Source organism: Manihot esculenta, chromosome 15 (assembly GCF_001659605.2).
Source record: "Manihot esculenta cultivar AM560-2 chromosome 15, M.esculenta_v8, whole genome shotgun sequence".
NCBI lineage: Eukaryota > Viridiplantae > Streptophyta > Magnoliopsida > Malpighiales > Euphorbiaceae > Manihot > Manihot esculenta.
This window is the reverse complement of record NC_035175.2, coordinates 29411951-29439089: the sequence shown is the minus strand read 5'-3', so window position 1 is coordinate 29439089 and position 27139 is coordinate 29411951. Positions and strand designations below refer to the sequence as shown.

General features: G+C 40.3%; 1 protein-coding gene across 1 annotated transcript; it reads right to left on the bottom strand.

Annotated features, from left to right (window-relative positions):
* Window positions 1-9406: 9406 nt before the first annotated feature.
* On the bottom strand, window positions 9407-11129 carry LOC110601185 (pentatricopeptide repeat-containing protein At1g31790). The gene has a single exon (XM_021738232.2). It carries the CDS (start codon window positions 10988-10990, stop codon window positions 9704-9706), a length of 1287 nt encoding a protein of 428 aa, XP_021593924.1. The 5' UTR covers window positions 10991-11129; the 3' UTR covers window positions 9407-9703.
* Window positions 11130-27139: the final 16010 nt, after the last annotated feature.

The following is a 27139-nucleotide window of genomic DNA, read 5'->3' as shown; positions in this document are numbered from 1 at the left end:
TCAGCTGGCAAGTTTGTCCAAATTGTTAATCAAGTCATGTTCAACAACTTTCTTCATTATTTTCATCAAATCTGCTACTCCTATGCTTTTCTTCAAAAGAACACCAAAAAGAACCAAACTAATAAGAAGATATTCAAATCAATATTGAGAATAGAGTAATATGTATGCTAAAATTGTATTATATCAAATACCTCCCACATCTAGCCTTTTGCTTGTCCTCAAGTATAGGATAATCGAGACTACCCATTCCTTCCCTTTTGATCATGTTTTCTGCTTAAACTATCACTCAAGACTCTTAAATTAAAGCATTACAGTGTAGCTAGTATGCATTGAGGTGACCTCCACCCTCCTCTTTGTTTCTTTTTATCAACCGTGGCTTAAAGGCGCTTTCCTTAAAAGAGAGAGTTTGTTAATGTGGGAACAAACTCAGTAATTCCTATTTTCTTAGGGACCACATGGACAGGACTCACCCATTGGCTATATGAAATTAGGTGGATGACTCCGGCATCTAGGAGCTTGACTATTTCCTTCTTGACAACCTCCGTCATTTGTGGGTTGAGCCTTCTTTGAGCTTCACGAATAAGCTTGCAGTCTTCTTCCATAAAAATTCGATGCATGCAAGTCAATGGTGATATGCCTTGTATGTCAGCTATAGTCCAATCCTATTGCTTCCTTATGTTTCTTTAGTACTTATATGAGGCTTTCTGCTTCATGGTGATTCAGCTTGTTGGACATAATGACAAGTAGTGTTTTCTCAGTCCCCAAATAGGCATATTTCAATTGACTTGGCAAAGGTTTTAATTCCAGCTCTAGTGCCTTCAAGACAAATTGTGGCAGTTTGGTACTGGATTTGGGCAAATCACGGTGCAAACCAGCATGGGTATGGTCTTTTGCATATTTAAGACTGCACAATGTTCCCTACATTTCTGCATCTATCATTTCCCCTTGCCTTATGTACTTTCAAAATTGATATTTCTGCATAGAACAACATTTAGTTTGTCATCATGACTTAGCTTAAAGGCTTCTTAACTTAAAGAATTAATAACATCTAACTCATAAATAGGAGAAATATCATTAGGGTATTTCATTGCATAAAAAACATTGAATTTAATTACTTTTCCTACAAACTCCATGGTTAATGCGCTATCATGTATATCAATTTTTGTCCTTGCTGTGCTGAGAAAAAGGCCTCCCCAAGAGGATATCAGATGTTGCATTGGTCTTGTCTTCCTCCATGTCAATCACATAAAAATCTGCTGGAAAAACTAGCCCGTCAACTTAGACCAACACATCTTCAAGAATACCTTTTAGGTAAATAACAGATTTGTTAGCTAGTTGAATGAAAATGCTAGTTCTCTTTGGTGTTCCAGCACTCAAGGATTCATAAATGGAGAGGGGCATGACATTGATTGATGCTCCAATATCGCACATAGCTTTTTTAATACCAACGTTGCTGATTTTGCAAAAAACAACAAACATTTCCCTATCTTTTCTCTTGGTGGGATTTTTCTTTAGATAACAGTGCAGACACTGTCCCCCACACTCACCTTTTCATGTTCAGCTAGTTTTCTTCGGTTAGTGCATAATACAAAAATTTAACAGAGCGAGGTATTTGCTTGATTTTGACTAACCTTCCAGGAAATGGTGGGGAAACTCTAAATTGATTTTGATGCTTATCTTTGTTTGCTTTGTCCTCTTTTTGCTGTTCACGAGTTATCTCTTCAACCTGCAGCTCCTTCTTGGTGGTTTTCTAGAGGTTTGGGCAAATCTCTGCTCAAGTCTGTCATTCTGCAATTCCTTCCCGCTTCTCAAAGTTATAGCACTGGCATTATGTTTTGGGTTGACCACTGCCTGTGAAGGTAGTTTCCCTTATCTCTCCAGCCTACTTACAAATGTGGCAACTTGACTGATTTACTGTTTAAGGTTCTGAATTGTATTAGCAAGAGATTTCACAATCTCTTCTAAAGGAACACCTGGTTTTTTAGGACAGCTTAGGGAGGATGTCTTTGTTGATAATTTTGAAAGTTATTGGCCTTTACATAGCTAAAGTTTGGGTGGTCTCTCCATTTGGGGTTGTACGTATTGGAGTATGGATCATACTTTCTTTGGCTATTGAACATTGAGAGCATTGACTTGCTACTCATCATCTTGAAGAGAAGGACGCATGTCTGTTGGGTGTCCTATTGTGGCACATATCCCATAGGGTCTGGTCTACTGAGCCTGCCCTACAATCAGACTTCGCATTGTAGATGTTATATCAAAAATCAGTGAGGTAAAAGAAGATGTACTTACCTTGTTTACCCTCTTAGGTGGCTCTTTTTGGTCTCCATATTGCTTTGAGGCTGCTGCTATGGTAGAGATTAATTCTCTTATGGCATAAGGTGTCTTATCCTTAATAGATTCTCCACATGCTGTATCAATGAGTCTCCTTTCTAAGGGTAGAAGACCTCCATAGAAGTATTGAATAAGGGATTGATTAGAGATGTCATGTTGGGGCAACTGGTGTATAATCGTTTGAATCTCTCCCAATATTCGTACAATTATTCGGTGTCTTTCTATTTGATGTGGTCTCTTTTCTAATGTCAATAGCCTTTACGGTTGGGAAGTATTTGCTCAAGAAGGCTCTCACTATTCCAGCCTATATAGTGATGGATCTGGGTGGTAAGTAAAATAACCAGTCTTTTGCAGATTCATCAAGAGAAAAGGGAAAGGCTCTCAATTTAATGTGCTTTTCCATTATCCCTTGAGGCCTCTTAGTTGAGCAAACAATATAGAATTCTTTGAGGTGTTTGTGTGGATCTTCATTTATCAGTCCTCTGAACTTAGAAAGCAAGTGGATTAGCCTAATTTTTAGTTCAAAAGAGACTACTAGAGATGGGAATGTAATGCACAATGGTGTTTGATCACCTACAAGGGCTGCTAATTCTCGTAGAGTCCTCTCTTGTGCAATTGGAGCCCTTCTTTCAATATTTTTAGCTTCTAGTTCAATGTTGACAACTACTGGTCTAGTGGTTGTAGCTGTCCTGTCTAGAATTTATGGCGCAGTAGCTGGTGCATCAGTTACAGTAGAAGTTGTATTCTCTGTAGCTTGTTGTGCAACAAACTCCGATTGTGTGGTTGTTTCCTTACTGATTGCAGATGAAGATGCCCTTGAGGCTTGTTTCCTCAAATTTGCTTATTTTCGTAAGTTCTAAGGAGTTCTTTCGATTTTTGAGTCGTAAAGCAAATCTTCTTCACGTCCCAGCCTGGTCATAAAAGGAAATAAGTTAGTTTATATCAACTCTCCGGCAACAACGCCAATTTTTTATAGGTGTCGAAGCCACCAAAAATAACATATCCAAATTCAACAAATATAAATTGCGTATAGGATGAATAAGATCGAATTCACAATGAATTGACACTAAAAATCTCCAATCAATAACTAGAAAAATAAACAACGAAAATAAAAAGGGGGGATTTTGATTAAGAGTGTAACCAAAATAAAAATAATGACAATTAAAGAAACCAATAATCAAGAGAAAATAAAATCAATGCAAATAAATTCTAGTTGAAGATTATGCTCCATTTTAGTTGTGAGAATTAATCATAGAAATAAAAATATCTTTATTCATTTCAATAAATTAGTTTTAGTTATAGAAGACGTTCCACATAATCAATATCTCCTTAGATGTAAATTAATTAGGAAATGTTTGCTAATTAACCCTAGTCAACAAACAATCCAAAGAACATCTATTGGATTTAATTTATCAATTGCCTTAAAAATTAGAGAGACCCAATTCTAACCAACAAACTAAATCACGTGGTGAGTTCAAACTAGATCATGCAATTTCTTAGTGGGTTACACTAATTGTTACTTGTTGTTGAATAACTCAAGCAATTATGGACTTTAAGTATCTAAACTAACAATATATTACTTTGAAAATATGAACAACGGGACCTATTGATCAATTAACAGAGCAATATTAAAGATAAGAACTAAAATTTCACCTATAACAAAAAAATTAGCCACACAGGGGTACAAGAAAACACGAAAATGAAGAGTATTCGGTTGGAAGAAGAGATGATGATCTGCGGCTATTATGTTTAGCGAGATTTTATAACAACTCAATCCTAGCAGAATCCTTACTATATCTTCCTAAAAAATTTGATTTTTAATTATTTTGATTAGGGATCCCCTTTTTAATTTGTTTTCTTTTAAAAGATATCACACAGCACTAAGGAGAGAAGATCGCTTGAGATTCAACAACTTTAAATGAGGAGATCTGGTCTTTCTTTTAAATCTTGAGTCAATTTTCCACTCTCTATCGAGACTGGCGCAAATTGTTGGATTGCCCAGAGGATTCGAAAAATCTCTACTCCAATCTTTTTATCAACTTAGCTGAAGAATCTAGGCAAATTATGTTTCTGCAAAGCAGGATTAATTGACAGGTTTGCCCAAATCATTGGTCAAGTCATGTTTAGCAACTTTCTTCATTATTTTCATCAAATCTGCCACTTCTATGGTTTTCTGCGAAAGAATACCAAAAAACACCAAATTAATCAGAAGATATTCAAATTAGTGCTGAGAATAGAGTAATATGTGTGCTAAAATTGTGTTCTATCATACTACGAGTGGACTTTATACTGTGCGTTCTGGTTATCAGCTTTTACTAAATCGTCACTAGCTTTCAGGTTCAATTTTATCACCATCTCTTCCTGTATGTCCTCATCTTGGTACATGGAAGAGTATTTGGTCCATTCCAATTACACCAAAATTGAGATTCTTCATTTGGAGATCATTTCATAATGCTTTGCATGTTTTAGCTAGTTTAGTAAAGCATGGTTGTTTATCTGATTCTTAGTGCAAGATTTGTTACTCTAAACCTGAGACTTTCAAACATTTGCTTTTTTACTGTTTCTCTGTCCGTTTAATATGGTTTGCCAGCCCATGTGCGTATAAGCCTGTTTCTACTGCTTTTCCTTGTTTCCTCGCCTAGTGGGAGGCTCTTTTAGCACAGTCCAAACTGGATCTTGAAGGTTTAAGGCTTTTAACTCTTTCCATACTTACACTCTAGCATATTTGGAAAGATAGTAACCATTGTGTTTTCGATAAAATTCTGCCTGATCCTATGCACGTTGTGTCTTGTATCTTGTTTGATTTCTCATAATTACAGCTTTATGGGATTTTTGTTGATCCTTCCTTGTATCCTCATATGTCTGCTACAGGCACGAGTTTGATTACTCGTTCTCTGGATTGTGTTTTATTACATTTTAGTGTCTCGTGGAAGAATGAATTTTCTCCTGTAGCTATAGCTATTATTATCATTGATCAAGCTGGACATGTTATTTATGGTCTTTCTAAACGTATTAGGTATTTATCGGTCCTGGCATGTGAAGCTAAAGTTATGGTAGATGGTATTAAACTAGTTGTATGTCTAGAGCAATTATCCCTGGTGTGTGACACAGACTCTCATATTTTATATTCTGCAATCCACGATCCTCCTCGTCCAGTACCTTGAAAAATTTAAGTATTAGTAGCATCTATTTTGCAAGTTTGCTCCCGTTTGCTACAGGTCTCCTTTCGAGACATTTGAATATTTAGACAAATACTATAGCTTACAATATCTTTTATAATCTTGCTACTTTAGTAGTCTTGGAAATGCAAGGAAAGTGCTAATATCAATTTATTTTAGCATGTATAAAATTTTAGCTGATTAATTTCCTATCAAATAAGTGAAGCCTCATTGAAAAAGTAAAGAGTAGCACTTTTACTAGAGTACCCGGTTTGCTTTTAAATCATTTAAAAAAAAATTAAATGAATTTTTATAAAATTATATGCATAATTTAAAAAAAAAAATTAAATTATTTCATTCGAAATATGATAATTAAAAAAATTAAATAAAATTCTTATTAATTTTTAAATTTCAAACAGAAGCTTACTTGGTATTGGTATACACACATGTATTAGAGAATGGAAGAGAGAAAAACAAACAAGGCCCATCAGTGTACCTAGAGAATGGAAGAGAGAAAAACAAACAAGATCCATCAAGTGTACCTAAATTTACGAATAACCGCTTGTTATTTACAACTGAAATGATATATAGATCTAAATTTAAATCTATTAGGTAATTGATATATTTTTTGCCATTGGATTAAACCAGATTATACAACCTCCAAGATTCTTAAGACAACAAGGAGTTACATAATCACCCCAAATAATAAAATACATCAAAGTCTATCAACATTGTAGCGTACCACTAACTACTGCCTATGGGCTAAATGTGAATTGTCCTTTATCTAGGGAGCTCCTGTTCTTTGCTAGGGGCCTTCGGTGAATGATAAATTTCAATGTAACAAAAATAGCCATAGCTCAATTTTCAGTTCCTATTTAGTATTGGTTTTAAAAATTTTCTAGTTTGGGATATGAGCGACCAATTTTCTAGTTTGGGAAGAGGGATGCTATGCGTGTACCTCTGCTGCTATGTATGATAACTCAAATACTGTTGCAAACAACATCTAATTTCATTCTTTTCTCACTTTAACAAGCTCTAATTCGACACTGTAATCCTAACCTCGTTTCTTAAATCTTGATCTTAATCTCATCTACAAAAACTTGAGATTCCCCATCACAAATGCATCAGTTTGCAGGCATCTTAATCTGTCTCGCATAACAATAAGTCATATTTAAAAGTGTTATATAAGTGCATATTTAGGGATTGGAATCAAAATGAGATATCAACACGCTTCAAAGTTCCAAAGATCTATCATTCAGGTGACATATGACAGCTTGTTTGAACTGCAGAACTGGTATTTCTACTCATTTTAATTTAAGAATTTGTAAGTAGGCATAGTTACAATTAAAGCCAATAAACATAAAACCACATGGGCAAAAGTATGGTGCAGATTTGATAATAGAATATTACCCTTGAACAATATTTTACTTTTAAACTCCTCTCAGCCCATTCTTAAATGAAAAAAGAAAAACAGAAATTATCAGTGTAATACCCGGCTAGACTCCGGTATCGAAATTCCTACCGTCCGGTGGAATCTCGGATGTCGGAAACCTCTAGAAGGGGTAAAACCATGTTTTATGAAATGTTTTTAATGTATTTTATGCTTTTAAGTGAAAAGGAATTGAGTTTTTAATGAAAAAGACCAAAGGAGGCTTTGCCAGGTTCGGCCGCCGAAAGTCAAGTTCGGCCGCCGAACATGGTGGGGTTTTGGGAGCGCTTTAGGCCTCCGAAAGCCTTGTTTGAAAGACTCAAGGTTCGGCCGCCGAACCTCATGTTCGGCCGCCGAACATGCATGAGATGTGGGGGCACGTTAGGCCGCCGAAAGGTGGCAGAACCAGCCCTATAAAGGACCCCGTGACCGAAACAGGCGAGGTTTTCTCTCCCATTTCGGCCGACGGTAAGCTTTAGCCCTCCTATGGTCATTTTAAGTGTTTTTCCTCAAATCCTTTAGATCTTAACAAGTTACATCTTGTTTTTGAAGAGTTTTAAAGTTTAAACAAATTTTGGAGCTTTGAGGTTCAAGAACTCGAATCTCCCCATCTTCGAGCTAGGATCGTTTCTCTCTCGATCTTCAAGAGGTAAGAGCCGATCTCTAGTTCTATATGTGTTTTAAGTGAGTTTTATGCAAGTTTTTGGGGTAGAAATGCATGAGTAGGCTTGATGGGTTTTTATGAAAAATCCATAGTTTTAATGTGTGTTTATGTGCAATGTGGCTTGTTTGTGTGTTGTAGTTGGGGTTTAAGCTTGTTGGAGACCCCTAGGAGCTTGTATGCTTGAGTATGCTTGTTGTAGAATAGGTTTATGCATGATTGGTTGTGTAGGGGGGTTGTTTTGGGCATGAAGAACCAAGTTTCTGCCCTTTGGCAGAAACCAGGTTCGGCAGCCGAAGGTACTTTCGGCCGCCGAACCAGCTTGGGAGGCAGCTTTAGGCTGCCGAAGCTTGCCCCCGAAAGTTGGAGTTTCGGCTCTGTCCGAGACTTTCGGCCGCCGAAGGTGCCGCCGAACATGCATGAGTTTCGTCTCTGTCTGGGAGTTTCGGCCGCCGAAGGTGCCGCCGAACCTGCCTGACTTTCGGCTTTGGAGGGACTTTCGGCCGCCGAAGGTGCCGCCGAAAGTGCCCTTCCCAGCCTTTTCTTGCATGTTTTCTATGATGTTTTGAGGTGTTTCTAGGAGGTTTTTGGGGGTATGTTTAGAGTTATGTTCTTGTTGTTTGGTGCCTCATTTGAGTCCACCTGTGTAGGTTCGGACCCGAGGACCCGAGACCCCCGGTTGTGAGATAGTCTTTCAGAGTCCGTCGTTAAAGCTTCGGTCACCAGGTGAGTGGGATTTTCCCTAAGTTTTTAAGTAATGAATAAATGAACAAATGAATGAATCTGATAGCATACTCATGCATCATTAATGCCATGCGATGTTTCAGGATGTTTGCATTAGAAATTCACGAATATGTTGCATTGCATAATTTGATGTTGATGTGGATGGTTATTGGGTGATCCATAGTCCTCTAATGTTATGTTATGATGATATGTTATGGAAGACCAGTGAGGCCCATTCTACGCCCCTGGCACTATGTAAGAGAAAGACCAGCGAGGCCCATTCTACGCCCCTGGCACTTTGGAATGTTATGTTATGTATGTTATGTAAGAGAAAGACCAGCGAGGCCCATTCTACGCCCCTGGCACTTGGAGATGTGAGGACTAATGGTGACAATACCATCCTTTATGTGATTAAATGTGATGTGTTGCATTTCATGAAAGCATGTAAAGTAAAAGTTATGTCATTTAAATGTTATTAATAAAATGAATAATAATATACCTAAAAAGTGATGAATTAAAGCAAATGATAATAATAATAAAATGAAGAATAAAATACCTAAAAAGGGAGGAATTAATATCATGTTTTTACTTTTTACTCACTGGGCTTTTTAGCTCACCCCTCTCCCCTAACCCCAGTCTTGCAGGTACCGTGTAGATAGAGAAGTCAGAAGAGTAAGAGAAGTTCATGTAATAGCATAGCTGTGGACATGGTTTATTCATAATGTAAAAGTATGTTATGTTATGTAATGTAAGTTTTATAGTGTGCTTGACTAGAGTTTGTTGTAATCCCTTAAATACATGAGATAAATGTTTTATGATGTTTATGTAACCTAAGCCTGCTATATGTTATGTACCCCATTGGAGTATTTGTTGAGGACTCCAATGAGGGGTTTATGTTATGTTTATGCATGCACAGGCTAGGCTGGGTAAAGAATGTTTGAATGAAAGAAAAGTTTTAATTTTTATGTATGTTTTGGATCATGTATGGGATTAAACAGGTTTACAGGATGTATGTTTGGCTTGCTACGGGTTCTGGCGGCCTTAAGCCGACCCGAATCCTAGCGCCGGTAGCGGACCGGTTTCCGGGTCGTTACAATCAGAAACCCCCAATTATTAAAATTATAAATGTCTAGGCAAGCAGCTAATGTACATGCAACACTCTATAAGGAATTCATTCAATTTGTCCTAGATAAGCTTTCCATGGTCTTTAACATTTTTTGAAACCCTGAACATGCGTTCCTCTAGCTTCACATTATATATTTGATTATGTTTTGATTGAAACTGAAAACTGTAAATATGCAAACAAAGTTGATATAGGATCCACCTCACTTTTACCTTACATATTCTAAATGCAGCTATACAAAGGGTGAAGAATCATAATTAACCTCAAGAACGCATTTATCTGGTTGTCCCTATTCTGCTTTTCAGAGTTGGAGTGATGCAAGCAATCCTGACATGATTGATTAGCGATTCGTTAACCTGTAAATGAGCTGCTTTCATCTGATATAAAACCTTAACTGCTTCAGTAAACAACCCACTCCGAACATAAGCCATAAGCAAAGTATTCCAACATGCAACGTTTGTTTTATCAACTACAATCTCAAACATTTGTTTTGCATCCCTGATCATCTGACATTTTCCATACATATCAATCAACCCACATTGTACAAAAGCATCCGATTCTAACGCTAGCTTGATGGCAAAGGCATGGACTTGCCGACCACATCTTCCACCATCATCCATCCTTGCACATGCCTTCAGTACAGTAGATAAAGTAAATCTATTCCTCCTTATTCCAACCCTTCCCATTTCCCTGAAATCCTTCATTACTTCATAGAAACGCCCTTCTCTACAATTGTTCACTATCTTAACCGTCCAAATGGTAGTGTTAGGATGGCAAAGCTGATTAAAAACAGAGGTAGCACTTTCCAGAAACCCAAATTTCCCATACAAGTCCATCAAGGCAACATTCACAGAAAAATCATAGGTAACACCTAATTTTAGTAACAACCCATGAACCTGCTTCCCCAATATCATGTTCCTGCTGCACACACAAGCCTTGAGGAAGCAAACTATGACTATAACCCACGTAGGAAATTCAAGCATGCTCGTATAAACATTAAAATGAAGCATCATTTTAGAGAACAAATCGATAACCTCTTCATAACGACAGTTATCCATATAACCGACAATTATTATAGCCCAAGAAAGGAAGCCTTTCCTACGCGTCATTTGATCAAACATATTGCGGGCAGTATCCAAATGCCCACAAGACACAAGCATAAGTAGAAGACGGTAGGTCAAATGTGAGGTAAGCTTAAGACCACTCTGGTTAATGAGGCGAGAATGCAAGTAGAGAGCTTCATCGGAGTCAGATGAGAGGGTGCATTCTTCGATAAGGGAAGAGTAGATATCTGGTGGAATTGGGCGGTTTAGACTATCCATCAACCTCACGATATCTGAGCTTGAACTCTGCTTTCTCCTGCTATAATTGTTAGTGGCAGCGAATTGTTTTATGGGTTGAGAGAGAATCGGAGATTTAGTAACTGGATCTGGTCTCCTAAGAGGTAATTTCAAATTAGTTGGCGGGTTCGGAGGATTGATTTTGTTGATCTTCTTGCTGCTGTAGCTAAACTGGAAACCCTTTTCTGATGAGTGCAATTGGGAGGAAGTGGAAGAAGACATTAACACTGTCAATTACTCCTGCTTTGGTTTTTGGTTTTAGATGCTGATTTTGAATCTAACTTGTAATGCTCAGTTAAATCAATACACTGTATTTGAATATTCGAACCAGAACTTAGAGCTGGGATCAGCAAAATTTTGGCTTTAAAGATTTGGTTTGATTTATTAGTTTATTTTTAGTTTAACTAGAGGAATGCCTTTGATATTTAATATTTAATATTTAATTTTATTTTTAATTTATTTTATAAATTATTATTATTATTATTATTAAATTAATTTTTTATCATCATTTCCCCTTAATTACTTTAATTTTAAGTAATTTAATCTTATTTTCGTAGTAATTTTTAATTAGTTTGTGACATAATAACTAAACTTATGTTATATAAATGCATAATCTATACATAAGTTATGATTTAATATTAAATATAATTAATATTTAATTGATTTTAAAGTAAAAAGTAAAAAACTGGCTTGCTTTATTTAACGAATATTATTTAATTAATTGATTACTGAAGAGAAAAAAAAAATATTACATGCACCAAAATGAACAGAAAAGAAAACTATAATTAATCAAATTTAAGTTAATCTTTTATTTGGAATCATTCAATTCCTAAAAAATATTTTAATTTAAAAAAATTAAAAATTTTCATTTTAAATAAAAAATTATTAAAAAATCAATTATATTAAATTCTCATAAAATTTTTTATTTTAAATAGAAATATATTTTTTAATATTTGATATTTAAAAAGGTTGTTATAATTAATGCTATATAAACAATCGTCAAAAGTGAGCTATGAGCTGATATCATGAGATAGGTCTATTAGGTAAAGATCAAGTGAGTAGGAGATATGGTCCATCCCAAGGTAAGGAAGAATCGGACACCTGGGTTATCACCAAAAGACTCACCCTTACCTTAATAATGCAAGTCTCGGTATTAAGTTACCGTTATCAAACACAACCTGACACGTCTCCATTAGGCTTGTAATCACGGAATTTCCCCTTACCAACTGGTGATGTCCCTTGTCAAGCAACCGGCCACATCATCGCCGGATTATCAAGAAATTTTATATTTATCGCCACCTTCTTACAGTAGAAGGATCACAAAGGCAAAGATACACTATTCTCAAACACTAAAACTCTAAAAAATTCATTACACTTTCTTTATCCGTTGAGATACTGACTTGAGCGTCGGAGTGGCTGCTGTGGGCACCCACCACCACCTCATGTTGTCTCCTTTGCAAGTTTTGCCCAATCGCAGCATGTTCCATTTCGGCCAGTCATCAATCTAATCTCTGCAACATCATTTGGTTTCATTGCAGGAAAACTATTGAACTTTATTTGTCCATTGGATTGAAGCCGGTCTCTTGGTTCCTTTATCTTTTGAAGAAGAAAAAGAGGATCTCTCTCTTCTCTAGCCTCTCGAGATAGCCGGAGTGGTACATGTCATTATGAGGGGACTTGATAAGGGCAATGAGAAAAATAAGCGAGAGGCAGGGGATGTCCTATCTGTCCATTAAGATCCATGGGCCAAACAAGAGGTAAGATTCGGTCCTACCGATAAGACAGTAGGGTTCTTTCAAAACGACCCCCTGGTCATTAAGATATTGTTAAACTGTTACGAGGTAAGGCAGGTGCTTGTGGATACAGGTAGTTCTGTTAATTTTCTCATCTTAAATGTTTTCAACAAGTTAGACTTAGATAAAAACAGCCTTGCTAGAGTTTTTTATGCTCTAGTAGGATTAAAAGACAAGACCGTGGCAGTGTTGGGCACCATCAACCTCCCCCTAGTGTTGGGTAATGAGAGATATAGGCAAGAGTTATATACTGTAATACCCGGCTAGACTCCGGTATCGGAATTCCTACCGTCCGGTGGAATCTCGGATGTCGGAGACCTCTAGAAGGGTAGAACCATGCTTTCATAAAATGTTTTCATGTTTTTAATGGTTTTAAAGTATGAAACTAAATGAGTTTTTACATGAAAATAGCATTGGAGGAAAACCCAGGTTCGGCCGCCGAAGGTCAAGTTCGGCCGCCGAACATGCATGCGTTTTGGAGGCACGTTAGGCCCCCGAAAGCATGAGTTAGGGAAGTCCAGGTTCGGCCGCCGAAAGTCAAGTTCGGCCGCCGAACATTGCATGGATGCGGAGGCACATTCGGCCCCCGAACGTGGTCTGGCCAGCCACCTATAAATGGGGCACTTAGCCGAAATGGGCGAGCTTTCTCCCATTTTCGGCCACAGCAAGCTTCCGACCTTCTCTTTGCAAATCTTGTGTTCTTCCTCCAAATCTCTTCCATTTTTCTTGAGTTTTAAACTCACATTTCAAGTTTTGGACATTTAAACCAAGTTTTGGAGCTTTGGGAACTCAGGAGCTCATTTTCGTGAATCTCCAAGTTTAGGTCGTCTCCCTCTCGATCTTCAAGAGGTAAGAGCCGATCTTAAGCTCCTTATATGTTTTAACTAAGTTTTATGCAAGATCTATGGGTAGAAATGCATGTTAGGGTATAGGTTGAGTTTATGGGTTTTGATGCTTTGATGAACAATGTAGCTTGTTTATGTGTTGTTGGAAGTGTTGTAGTTGGGGTATATGATAGTTTGAGACCCCTAGGTGTAATGTATGTGAAGTATGCATGTTATAGAGCAAGATTATGCATGATTAGAGGTTTTGGGAGGCAAGAGGTTCGTTTGAACCAAGTTTCTGCCCTCTGGCAGAAACCAGGTTCGGCAGCCGAAGGGAGTTTCGGCCGCCGAACCCCCTTTGTGGAGGCAGCATTCGGCTGCCGAAGTTGCCCCCGAAAAGAGACTTTCGTCTCTGTCTGGGACTTTCGACCGCCGAAGGTGCCGCCGAAAGTGCCTGACTTTCGGATCTGTCCAGGACTTTCAGCCGCCGAAGGTGCCGCCGAAAGTGCCCTGTTCAGCCATTTCATGCATATCTCTTTGTGATATTTTCAGGATGTTTTAGGGGGTTTTTGGGGAATATTTTAGAGTTATGTTCAGGTATGTTTGGTCCCTCATTTGAGTCCACCTGTGTAGGTTCGGACCCGAGGAACCGAGGACCTCAGCAGTGAGATAGCTGCTTCAGAGTCTGTAGAGCTTCAGCCAGAGGTGAGTGGAATGAACCTTAAGTTTTCAAATAAATGAAATATAACTCTTTGGAGCATATTCATGCATCATATATGCCATGTGATATTTTAGGTTGTTTGCATTAGTATTCACGAATATGTTGCATTGCATAATATGATGTGGATGCGGATTGGCTATTGGATGATCCTCTAGTCCTCCTATGGTATGATATGATGATGATACGGTATGGATTGCCAGTGAGGCCCATTCTACGCCCCTGGACTATGTTAAGAGAAAGACCAGTGAGGCCCATTCTACGCCCCTGGCATATTGGAATGTTATGTTATGTTATGTATGTAAGAGAAAGACCAGTGAGGCCCATTCTACGCCCCTGGCACGATTGGACTATGTTGAGGACTATAGGTGACAATACCATCCTTATGTGATATGTTTGTGATGTGTTGCATTTCATGGAAGCATGAAATATTTAATATATGTTTTCTCTATTCTGCTCACTGGGCTTTATAGCTCACCCCTCTCCCCTAACCCCAGATGTGCAGGTGCAGGGTAGATCAGGAGGTTAGCCAGAGTATGGAAGATATGTTTATGTAATAGTTAGATGGTGGACATGACAATTGTATTATGATGTAATGTAAAAGTGTTTTAAGTTATATTATGCAAATTTGAATATTGAGGATAGAGTTGTGCTTGACCAATACGGATTGTTAATCCCACTTGTATGTACATGGTCTTCATGATATGAGATATGAGGGTATGTTTCAGCCAAGCTTATGTATGATGAGATACCCCATTGGAGCATTATGTGATGAGGGCTCCAGTGGAGGTTTATATTATGTTTATATTTATGAACAGGTTGGGCTTGGTTGTTTATGAGAATGTTTACAGGTTTATGAGTATTGTTGATCATGTATGGGATTAAACAGGATTACAGGTTATGTCAGGCTTGCTACGGGTCCCAGCGGCCTTAAGTCGACCTGGATCCTAGCGCCGGTAGCGGTCCGGATTTCCGGGGCGTTACAGAATGGTATCAGAGCCCTAGGTTCATATGGTCGGACCTAGAGTGTCGGGCTCATAGAGGTTATAGCAGGTCAAGCACAGTAGGAAAAGTCATGTCCACTAGGATAGGATGTGGAGTCCTGTCTTGTATGATGATGTGGTATGCCATGATTATATGCATGTGCATAAGTGATATGTTATGTATGCTATGTATGTGATGAGGGTTCATGTGTGCCCACATGAACCATATGATGCTGATGTTTGTGCTATGTGTGCTGTTTCTCAGAAAACAGGATGAGAGGAACTCGTCGATCAGCAAGATTGACTGGAGTGCCACCTGAGGATGAGGGCATGAGCGCCCGTCCTCCAGCATTGCCTAGGGCAATGTCTAGCAGGTCCAACAGGGACAGAGTAGCAAGAGACCCTAGAAGGTCTCTGGATCTGGGTAGGAGCAGATCAGTACGAGGAACAGTTCAGGGTGGTATGTCAGAAGATGTGGGAGATGACATGGATGTGGACCAGAGGAGGGATGGCAGTTTGGGGATGAGTATGCCAGAGGAAGGCATGGGAGAGTCCCAAGGAGGCACTCAGGCCTCGGGTTTTGTTCAGCCACCTCATTACCCACCTTTCTCACAGAATCCCGGGTATTCGATGGGAGGTACATCGGATTACCCTAGTTTTAGCCCTTACCCCACACAGATGCCATACCCACCATATTACCCACCATACCCACAGTATCCTATGTATCCACCACCACCCTACCATCCAAATCCAGTAAACCCTACTACAGAAAATGTTGCACCTCCTCCACCACCAGCAGCACCTACTGTCCCAGAAGCCCAAATACCTCAACCTAGCTCATCAGGAGGGAGCAAGGTCAGAATGACTGATTATATGAAGTTGGGTGCTCCCCAGTTTGAAACCGGTGATGACCCATTTGTGTACCTTGAGAGGGTCAAGGCGATAACAGATGAGATAGGGGCGGATGACAGTAGAGCCATTCAGATGGCTGGGTTCACACTAAAATGCAAGAAGGCCCGTGAGTGGTTCAAGGGCTATGTGAAACCGAGGGTGGATAGTCTATCATGGGAGGAGTTTGCTAATGAATTTGCTGGGTGGGCTTTTCCTGATAGTTCAAGGGAATTGAAGATGATAGAATTCGAGCAGTTGAGACAAACTGATGATATGAGTGTAGATGAATATACTGACAGGTTTATGGAGTTGCTGCCATTTGCTGGGCAGAACCTTGATACAGACTAGAAGAAGTCAAGGAGGTATATCATGAAGCTCCATTCCAGGTATTCCTCCTTGATACAGTCAGCAGATAGAGAGAGTTTTCACGCCATAGTAGACATGGCTAGGAGGATGGAGGCTAGTGCTATCATCGAGGGAAAAGTCAAACAGTCAGCAGCACAGCCTTCTGGTTCCAGAACTCCAGGTAAGGGAAAAGTGGATCCTTCTTCCTTAAGCTCAGGTAGTAAGAGGTGGGGCAGTACCACCAAGAAGTTTAAGAAGAACAAGTTCTGGAACAAGATCAAGTCAGGTCTGGGATTAGGAAGTGGCTCGAGCTCAGGTGCAGAGAATGCAGTATGTAAGAAATGTGGGAGATCGCACAGAGGAGTATGTCTAGTTGGGACATCAGCCTGCTTCAGATGTGGGCAGGAGGGACACATGGCACGAGAATGTCCTAGAGCAGCTTTTGTGACACAGTCTCAGCAGACAGCTTCTGGTAGTGTGGCACAGCCAGTAGCTCCAGCCATGACACAGGCCAGTGGTAGAGGCAGAGGGAGAGGGTCAGCCTCTTCTTCAGCAGGGTTCAGAGGTGAGGGTCCGTCAGCTCCAGCAAGGATCTTCACAATGACACAGCAGGAGGCAGATGCATCTAACACCGTGGTGGCAGGTAATTTAGTCATTGGGTGTTCTGATGTGTATGCATTAATGGACCCTGGTGCATCTCATTCTTTTATTGCTCCGAGGGCCGTAGAGAGGTTGGGATTAATGGTCTCTGGGTTAGAGTGTCCTCTCTGGGTCAGTGGACCCAAGTGTGATCCATCAGTGGCAGAGTCAGTCTGTCAGTGTAGTCCAGTTTTTGTTGAGGGGAGATGCATGTCCGCCGACCTTGTGGTTCTAGAGTTGACAGATTTTGACGTCATTCTAGGGATGGACTGGTTATCTACCCATGGCGCTACCTTGGACTGCAGGGACAAGGTAGTCAGGTTCAGAGGTTAGGATGGATCAGAGGTCGTCTTCAGAGGAGACAGGAGGGGTACACCTAGAGGTTTGATCTCATCTCTTCAGGCTCGTAGGTTGCTTAGGAGGGGATGTCAGGGGTATTTGGCTCATGTGAGAGAGCTAGACAGTCAGATTAGAGAGCCCTCCGCAGTGCCAGTGGTCAATGAGTTTTTAGATGTGTTCCCAGACGAGTTGCCAGGTTTACCACCTGTTAGGGAGATAGAGTTCGAGATTGAATTGATGCCTGGAACTAGACCGATCTTTATTCCTCCCTACAGGATGGCACCAGCTGAGTTGAAAGAATTGAAAGAACAGTTGCAAGAGTTGGTAGACAAGGGCTTCATCCGACCGAGTACCTCACCCTGGGGTGCTCCAGTCTTGTTTGTCAGAAAGAAGGATGGATCCCTTAGACTTTGTATCGACTACAGGCAGTTGAACAAAGTCACTACCAAGAACAAGTACCCATTGCCAAGGATCGACGATCTATTCAACCAGCTAGCAGGAGCGGGTTGTTTCTCCAAAATAGATCTGAGGTCCGGGTATCATCAGTTGAGGATCAGGGAAGAGGATGTACCGAAGACGGCTTTCAGGACCAGATATGGGCATTTTGAGTTCCTTGTGATGCCGTTCGGGTTAACTAACGCCCCTGCAGCATTCATGGATCTCATGAACAGAGTGTTTAGCCAGTACCTGGATCACTTTGTTATTGTCTTCATAGATGATATCTTAGTGTATTCCAGGAATGCAGAGGAGCATGCCCATCATCTGCGGTTGGTCTTGCAGACTTTGAGGGAACATGGCTTGTATGCCAAGTTCTCTAAATGTGAGTTCTGGCTGAGGAGCATTTCGTTCTTGGGGCATGTAGTGTCAGAGAATGGTATTGAGGTAGATCCCAAGAAGACAGAAACTGTGGCTAACTGGCCTAGACCCACTTCAGTGACAGAGATTAGAAGTTTCTTGGGTTTGGCAGGTTACTACAGGAGGTTCGTTCAGGACTTCTCAAAGATAACAGCTCCTCTGACCAGACTAACCAGGAAGAATCAGAAGTTTCTGTGGACCGACCAGTGCGAAGAGAGTTTCGAAGAGCTTAAGAAGAGGTTGACTTCAGCACCAGTGTTAGCTCTGCCATCTAGTGATGAGGACTTTACAGTCTTTTGTGATGCGTCCCGTGTGGGACTGGGTTGTGTACTGATGCAGAATGAGAGGGTGATCGCTTATGCTTCTAGGCAGCTGAAGAAGCATGAGTTGAATTACCCCACACATGACCTTGAGATGGCAGCAGTAATCTTTGCACTCAAGATGTGGAAGCATTACCTCTATGGGGTGAAATGTGAGATCTTTACAGATCATAAGAGCCTGCAGTACATCTTGAGTCAGAGGGATCTGAATCTGAGGCAGAGGAGGTGGGTGGAGCTGCTGAGTGACTATGATTGCAAGATTCAGTACCATCCGGGTAAGGCGAATGTTGTGGCAGACGCCTTAAGCCGGAAATCACTCGGTAGTCTATCCCACATCGCGGCAGAGAGGAGACCAGTGGTGAAGGAGTTCTACAAGCTTATTGAGGAAGGTCTACAGTTGGAGTTGTCTGGTACAGGTGCCTTAGTGGCCCAGATGAGAGTAGCACCCGTGTTTCTGGAGCAGGTGGCTCAAAAACAGCATGAGGACCCGGAGTTAGTGAAGATTGCCAGGACTGTTCAGTCAGGCAATGATAGTGAGTTCAGATTCGACAGTAAGGGGATCCTCCGCTATGGGAGCAGACTATGTGTACCAGATGACATTGGGCTAAAAGGAGACATTATGAGAGAGGCTCATAATGCAAGATACAGCATTCACCCCGGAGCCACCAAGATGTATCAAGATCTGAAGAAAGTTTATTGGTGGCCAGCTATGAAGAGAGAAGTGGCACAGTTTGTGTCAGCCTGCGAAGTATGTCAGAGGGTGAAGCTGGAACATCAGAAGCCGGCTGGAATGCTTAACCCGCTACCTATTCCATAGTGGAAATGGGAGAATATAGCTATGGACTTCGTAGTGGGGTTACCGGCGACGTCCAACAGATTGGACTCCATATGGGTGGTTGTGGACAGACTCACTAAATCTGCTCACTTCATCCCTGTTAGGAGTGGTTATTCTGTGGACAAGTTGGCGCAGGTGTACGTAGATGAGATAGTCAGACTGCATGGGGTTCCTGTTTCTATAGTGTCAGATAGAGGGCCCCAGTTCACCTCCAGGTTTTGGCGGAGTCTGCAAAATGCCATGGGTACTAGGTTGGACTTCAGTACTGCCTTCCACCCCCAGACTGATGGACAGTCAGAAAGGACCATCCAGACTATCGAGGATATGCTCAGAATGTGTGTGCTAGACTTTGGCGGTTCTTGGAGGCAGCATCTACCTTTGGTGGAGTTTGCCTACAACAACAGCCATCATGCTAGCATCGGGATGGCTCCATATGAAGCTTTGTATGGAAGGAAGTGCAGATCACCTGTTTGCTGGGAGGAAGTTGGAGAAAAGGCCTTGGCAGGGCCAGAGTTAGTAGAGATCACCAGCAGGGTGGTACCCATAATCAGAGAGAGAATCAAGACTGCTGCAAGCAGACAGAAGAGCTATGCAGACGTCCGCAGGAGACAGTTAGAGTTTCAGGAGGGGGATCTGGTATTGCTCAAGGTGTCTCCAATGAAAGGAGTGGTTCGCTTTGGGAAGAAAGATAAACTAGCCCCACGATACATCGGACCCTTTGAAATCTTGCAAAAGATTGGGAATGTGTCGTACAAGCTGGATTTGCCTGCTTCGATGGAAAGAATCCATCCGGTTTTTCATGTTTCAATGTTGAGGAAGTTTGTGTCAGATCCGAGCAAGGTTCTTAGTGAGCCTGATGTGGAGGTCCAAGAGGATCTCACCTATGTTGAACAGCCAGTGCGGATCATAGACACCCAGATCAGAAAGTTAAGAAACAAGGAAATCCCGATGGTGAAAGTCCTGTGGAACCACCACAACTTGGAAGAATGCACTTGGGAGACACGGGAGTCTATGCTCCGGCAATATCCTCATCTCTTTTAAGGTTAGTCTCTATGTGTTTTATGTGTACGAGATGTTGGATGCCTTGCATGTACTAGTTGAGGAACATTCGGGGACGAATGTTCTTAAGGGGGGGAGAATGTAATACCCGGCTAGACTCCGGTATCGGAATTCCTACCGTCCGGTGGAATCTCGGATGTCGGAGACCTCTAGAAGGGTAGAACCATGCTTTCATAAAATGTTTTCATGTTTTTAATGGTTTTAAAGTATGAAACTAAATGAGTTTTTACATGAAAATAGCATTGGAGGAAAACCCAGGTTCGGCCGCCGAAGGTCAAGTTCGGTCGCCGAACATGCATGCGTTTTGGAGGCACGTTAGGCCCCCGAAAGCATGAGTTAGGGAAGTCCAGGTTCGGCCGCCGAAAGTCAAGTTCGGCCGCCGAACATTGCATGGATGCGGAGGCACATTCGGCCCCCGAACGTGGTCTGGCCAGCCACCTATAAATGGGGCACTTAGCCGAAATGGGCGAGCTTTCTCCCATTTTCGGCCACAGCAAGCTTCCGACCTTCTCTTTGCAAATCTTGTGTTCTTCCTCCAAATCTCTTCCATTTTTCTTGAGTTTTAAACTCACATTTCAAGTTTTGGACATTTAAACCAAGTTTTGGAGCTTTGGGAACTCAGGAGCTCATTTTCGTGAATCTCCAAGTTTAGGTCGTCTCCCTCTCGATCTTCAAGAGGTAAGAGCCGATCTTAAGCTCCTTATATGTTTTAACTAAGTTTTATGCAAGATCTATGGGTAGAAATGCATGTTAGGGTATAGGTTGAGTTTATGGGTTTTGATGCTTTGATGAACAATGTAGCTTGTTTATGTGTTGTTGGAAGTGTTGTAGTTGGGGTATATGATAGTTTGAGACCCCTAGGTGTAATGTATGTGAAGTATGCATGTTATAGAGCAAGATTATGCATGATTAGAGGTTTTGGGAGGCAAGAGGTTCGTTTGAACCAAGTTTCTGCCCTCTGGCAGAAACCAGGTTCGGCAGCCGAAGGGAGTTTTGGCCGCCGAACCCCCTTTGTGGAGGCAGCATTCGGCTGCCGAAGTTGCCCCAGAAAAGAGACTTTCGTCTCTGTCTGGGACTTTCGGCCGCCGAAGGTGCCGCCGAAAGTGCCTGACTTTCGGATCTGTCCAGGACTTTCAGCCGCCGAAGGTGCCGCCGAAAGTGCCCTGTTCAGCCATTTCATGCATATCTCTTTGTGATATTTTCAGGATGTTTTAGGGGGTTTTTGGGGAATATTTTAGAGTTATGTTCAGGTATGTTTGGTCCCTCATTTGAGTCCACCTGTGTAGGTTCGGACCCGAGGAACCGAGGACCTCAGCAGTGAGATAGCTGCTTCAGAGTCTGTAGAGCTTCAGCCAGAGGTGAGTGGAATGAACCTTAAGTTTTCAAATAAATGAAATATAACTCTTTGGAGCATATTCATGCATCATATATGCCATGTGATATTTTAGGTTGTTTGCATTAGTATTCACGAATATGTTGCATTGCATAATATGATGTGGATGCGGATTGGCTATTGGATGATCCTCTAGTCCTCCTATGGTATGATATGATGATGATACGGTATGGATTGCCAGTGAGGCCCATTCTACGCCCCTGGACTATGTTAAGAGAAAGACCAGTGAGGCCCATTCTACGCCCCTGGCATATTGGAATGTTATGTTATGTTATGTATGTAAGAGAAAGACCAGTGAGGCCCATTCTACGCCCCTGGCACGATTGGACTATGTTGAGGACTATAGGTGACAATACCATCCTTATGTGATATGTTTGTGATGTGTTGCATTTCATGGAAGCATGAAATATTTAATATATGTTTTCTCTATTCTGCTCACTGGGCTTTATAGCTCACCCCTCTCCCCTAACCCCAGATGTGCAGGTGCAGGGTAGATCAGGAGGTTAGCCAGAGTATGGAAGATATGTTTATGTAATAGTTAGATGGTGGACATGACAATTGTATTATGATGTAATGTAAAAGTGTTTTAAGTTATATTATGCAAATTTGAATATTGAGGATAGAGTTGTGCTTGACCAATACGGATTGTTAATCCCACTTGTATGTACATGGTCTTCATGATATGAGATATGAGGTTATGTTTCAGCCAAGCTTATGTATGATGAGATACCCCATTGGAGCATTATGTGATGAGGGCTCCAGTGGAGGTTTATATTATGTTTATGTTTATGAACAGGTTGGGCTTGGTTGTTTATGAGAATGTTTATAGGTTTATGAGTATTGTTGATCATGTATGGGATTAAACAGGATTACAGGTTATGTCAGGCTTGCTACGGGTCCCGGCGGCCTTAAGTCGACCCGGATCCTAGCGCCGGTAGCGGTCCGGATTTCCGGGGCGTTACATATACAGAGTTTCTGGTGGTAGACATCTCATTTGCATACAACGTGATACTCGGCCATCTAGTCCTAAATTGCCACGGTATCATTATTAACATAGGTGCTATATGTTTTAAGCTTTCAGCTCCATGAGGCATAGCAGTAGTCTAATGCCATCTGAGGTTAGCCAAAGAAGGTTACAAACACCTAATAGAAAAGTCTCGAGAAAGCAACCATGCCTATTGACTTGTTGGAAAAATCAGAATCTCACATAAAGCCAGAAGCGACTAACTCAGTAGAGGAGGTCCAAATAGAAAAGGAGCAAAAGGTACGGTTCCACACAACAATAATGGGTAAAATAAGGACTCATTTGGTAAAATTGTTAAAAAGCCAGGTGTCGACTTTTGCTTGGGCCCCAAAAGATGTGACGGGTGTAGACCCAGTCATTATCACTCACAAGCTATATATTGACAAGAATGTTAAATCAGTCCAACAAAAGAAAAGAAGGTTCGCACCAGAGAGGCAACAGCTGATCAAAGAGGAAGTTGATAAACTTTTGAGTGCAACATTAATAAAGGAAGTACAGTATCCCACTTGGTTTGCCAATGCAGTTATGGTCAAAAAAGCTAATGGAAAGTGGAGAATGTGTGTGGACTTCACCGACCTAAATAAAGCATGCCTGAAAGATCATTACACTTTGTCGTCCATCGACAGGTTGGTATCTCAGTCATGCGGTGGTTTCTTTCCTCAATTCCATATTGGGATATTACCAAATCATGATGGACACCGAGGACATAGAAAAGACTGCGTTCATAATAGATGAGGGGGTTTTTTGCTACAAGGTGATGCCTTTTAGGTTAAAAAATATAGGAGCCATGTACCAAAGGCTGGTGTCAGGGATCTTTAAGGACATGGTGGTGTCAACCGTCAAAATATGTGTTGACGACATGGTGGTTGAAAGCCAATCATTGGAAGAACATCTGGAGGATATTCGGAGGGTCTTTGATGTCCTAGACAAGGCAGGTTTAAAGCTAAACTTGAAAAAGTACACCTTCGGTGTAAAGGTTGGGAAATTCCTAGGATATATCATCTCGGAAAAGGGCATAAAGGCGAATCTAGAGAAGATTAGTGTTATCCAAAACATGGAAGCACCTTAAACCATCAATGAGATATAAAGGCTAAATGGGCGAGTCACTGCTTTGGGCCAATTCATAGCCTGTTCAGCCAGAAGGTGTATCTTGTTCTTCAAAGCCTTGAAAGGCAAAGGTAAATTTGAGTGGGGAAAAGTGTGTGTATAGACCTTTGAAAGTTTAAAAACCTTGTTATCCTCTCTTCCGTTGCTAAGCCTGCCTATCGAAGGCGAAGTTTTATTCCTATATTTGTCTGTGACATAGGAAATTATTTTTTCGGTTCCCATTCAAGAAAGCAATGAGGAACAAAGTCCAGTATATTATGCCAGCCAAGTTCTAAAAGGGGCAGAATTGAATTATCCTCCTCTTGAAAAATTGGCATTTGTAGTACTCATGTCCGCCACAAAGTTGCGGCTATACTTCGAGTCACACACCATAGGAGTCAGGACCGATTATCTCCTGTAAAAGATTCTACACAGACTGGAGTTGTCAGGACGGTTGTCCACCCGAGTGGTAATTTTATCGGCCTATGATATCAAGTATGTTCCCAAAAAGTTTATAAAGGCCCAGATCCTAGCTGACTTTGTGGCTAAGATGACTCCACCACTAGAACTTTTGGAGTCCTATGAAGCAACCATAGAAGAATAGAAAGTTTGGGCAGATGGGGCTTGCAGAGTAGGGGGAGTAGGAATTGAAATCCTTTTGCAATCCCAAAATGGCATAAAAATTCGTTATGCAGTGAAGCTCACCTTCAAAACCACCAACAAGGTAGCTGAGTACAGGCAATAATAATGGCCTTAAGAATCATCAAGGAGCTAGGTATCAAATTAATTGTTTTTAGTTATTCATAATTGGTTGTTAATCAGTGTCAGAAACAATTTAAGGTCCGAGAACTAAACCTCATCATGTTAGTGTAAGCCCTAGTTCTATGTACATTGTAAAGACATTTTATCTACAATAAATAAAGATGAGGCATTTATTTTATCACTTTGTTTATTGCTATGCATATTAAATTGATAAAACATCCTTGAATGTTGGGTCTGTTTAAGTTATCAAATGTGAGGCACTTGATAGTAAAACCTTAAACTTTAAAGAACAACATTTCTAAACTTCCCTAGTCAATCTTTGTCATGGGAGTGACATTGAATTAAGGCTACTATAGTCTCAGTGATATGATCATATTTTATGGGTCATAAGATATTGGATATCAATTAGAGAATATAAATACAGGTTAAGAACGTTATATTTGGAAACGATCCACTTACGAGAACACTACATGGTTGAAAGTCATAAGTGTCTCTCTAGTGATACTTATACTAGAAGTCCTTAGACTGGAAATCTCTATGGATGCCTAGATGAGTCCTCGTATGCTTTGACCTACACTTAACTCCCCCAAAAATGGGTTGGCAAGTACGGGTATGATTGGGTATGCCACAATTCATACTAAGCAATATGAGAGAAGTGAAGGGATTGCCTCTCTTAAAGAAAGGGAAAATATCATCGACCACTTGACTAGTGAAACTGAGAAAGAGTGGCCACACCCAAGTTGTATGATAAGAGTTATCATTAATTTGATTGATTCATTATCACTAGTAGGTCAAGAAAAATGATTTAGCAATGAGTAAGTATGACTTGTTCCATGCCTTGTGTAAATCATGATATCTTATGGCAAAGGATTGTACTAGTTCACTAGTAAGGTGATTTTCTGAAAAAATTCATAACTATTCAATTTGAATAATTATAATATCTTGCTAGAGACCAATTATAATTTATGGATCTTAAAAATTCATTGCCAATATTGAATAGTTCTACAGGATCGCACATGATGAAATTTGGATAAAGGATACTTTAGTCTTTTCTTATCTGATTATTAATCAATGTTTTGTTTAAAACATTATCAATGGGATCATGTGAATTTTGGTATACATTACTAGGCCCACTTAATATGACTTAAGGCCTGATATAATTAGTTAATTAAAAGGTTTAATTAATTAGTTAAAACAAGAGAGAGAGAGAGTCCTAATAGGATTAGGGTTTGTTTTAAGGAAGTTTATTTTGAATTAAATACCAATATCTAATTGTATTTGAATTCAAATTAAATAAAACTTTTTCTCAAGGTTTCTCACTCCCTTGGCCAAATTCGAGTGCCTAAAATAGGGGGAAATAAAATTCTAATAGGACTCTGAAGATGTGGCTATATATAAGTGAGAAAAAGCAGAAAGAAGGGCAAGTTTCTTCCACCTCTTCTCTTTGGCCGAATCTCTTAGAAAAAAAGAAGATATTTTTCCTACTTGCTCTTAAGTTTTTTGGCACTAAACACTTCAGGAATTGAAAGAGATCAGATCTCCAACCCTCTATCTAAGCTGAATTCACAAAATCGAAAGGAAGAGGCAAACATTCAAGGTGCTAACATACTTCCTTTCATTGAGAATTTCAATATGTGAAATTGTAGAGGAGAGTCGCTATTGGGCAGTCCCTTGGTCACGTTTTGCCTCTGGAGTTCATCTCGTTTTGGTCTAGTCTTGCAAACAATTCAATAAAGATAACTTTTACACCTTTAGTGCCATTGTTGCATGCATCGACTCTTATTTGTTTCTCATGGCTTAAAATTATTTTATTTTTTCACTGCATCAATATGATATTAAGTTCATAAGATTCTCAATAGTGGTATCCGAGCCTGGTTGCATGATTAATAATGGTATTAAAATGGTTTGTGTGCTTAAACACTCACCTAGACGTATAGACAATAAAACTGAAATTTTTTGCATTGTATATTTTTAATTATATGAGTTAGTTAAATACTCTAAATGGTTAATATAATTAATAGGAGGTGTTTTATAACTTATTTGGGTGTTTTTTTTATCAAAAATAAATCGGGACAAAATTATTAAATTTTTAGAACTGTCCGTAGAATGAAGAACATAATCGGCTAAGAGAGGTTTTTCATAATCGGCTAGGATTTTCATTTCTAATATGATTAGTAAGGTTTAAATCCTCTTTGTAATACCCGGCTAGACTCCGGTATTGGAATTCCAACCGTCCGGTGGAATCTCGGATGTCGGAGACCTCTAGAAGGGTAAAATCATGTTTTCACAAATGTTTTCATGTTTTAATGATTTTTAAGTAAGAATGAATTTGAGTTTTTAAATGAAAAGGACCATGGAACCTTTACCAGGTTCGGCCGCCGAAAGTCATGTTCGGCCGCCGAACGTGGATAAGTTTTGGGAGCACTTTTGGCCTCCGAAAGTTGTAATTGAAAGAAACCAGGTTCGGCCGCCGAACCTCATGTTCGGTCGCCGAACATGCATGAG

Coding starts and splice junctions, on each gene's coding strand:
- LOC110601185 (XM_021738232.2), bottom strand. CDS start 10,990: ATGTCTTCTTCCACTTCCTCCCAATTGCACTCATCAGAAAAGGGTTTC.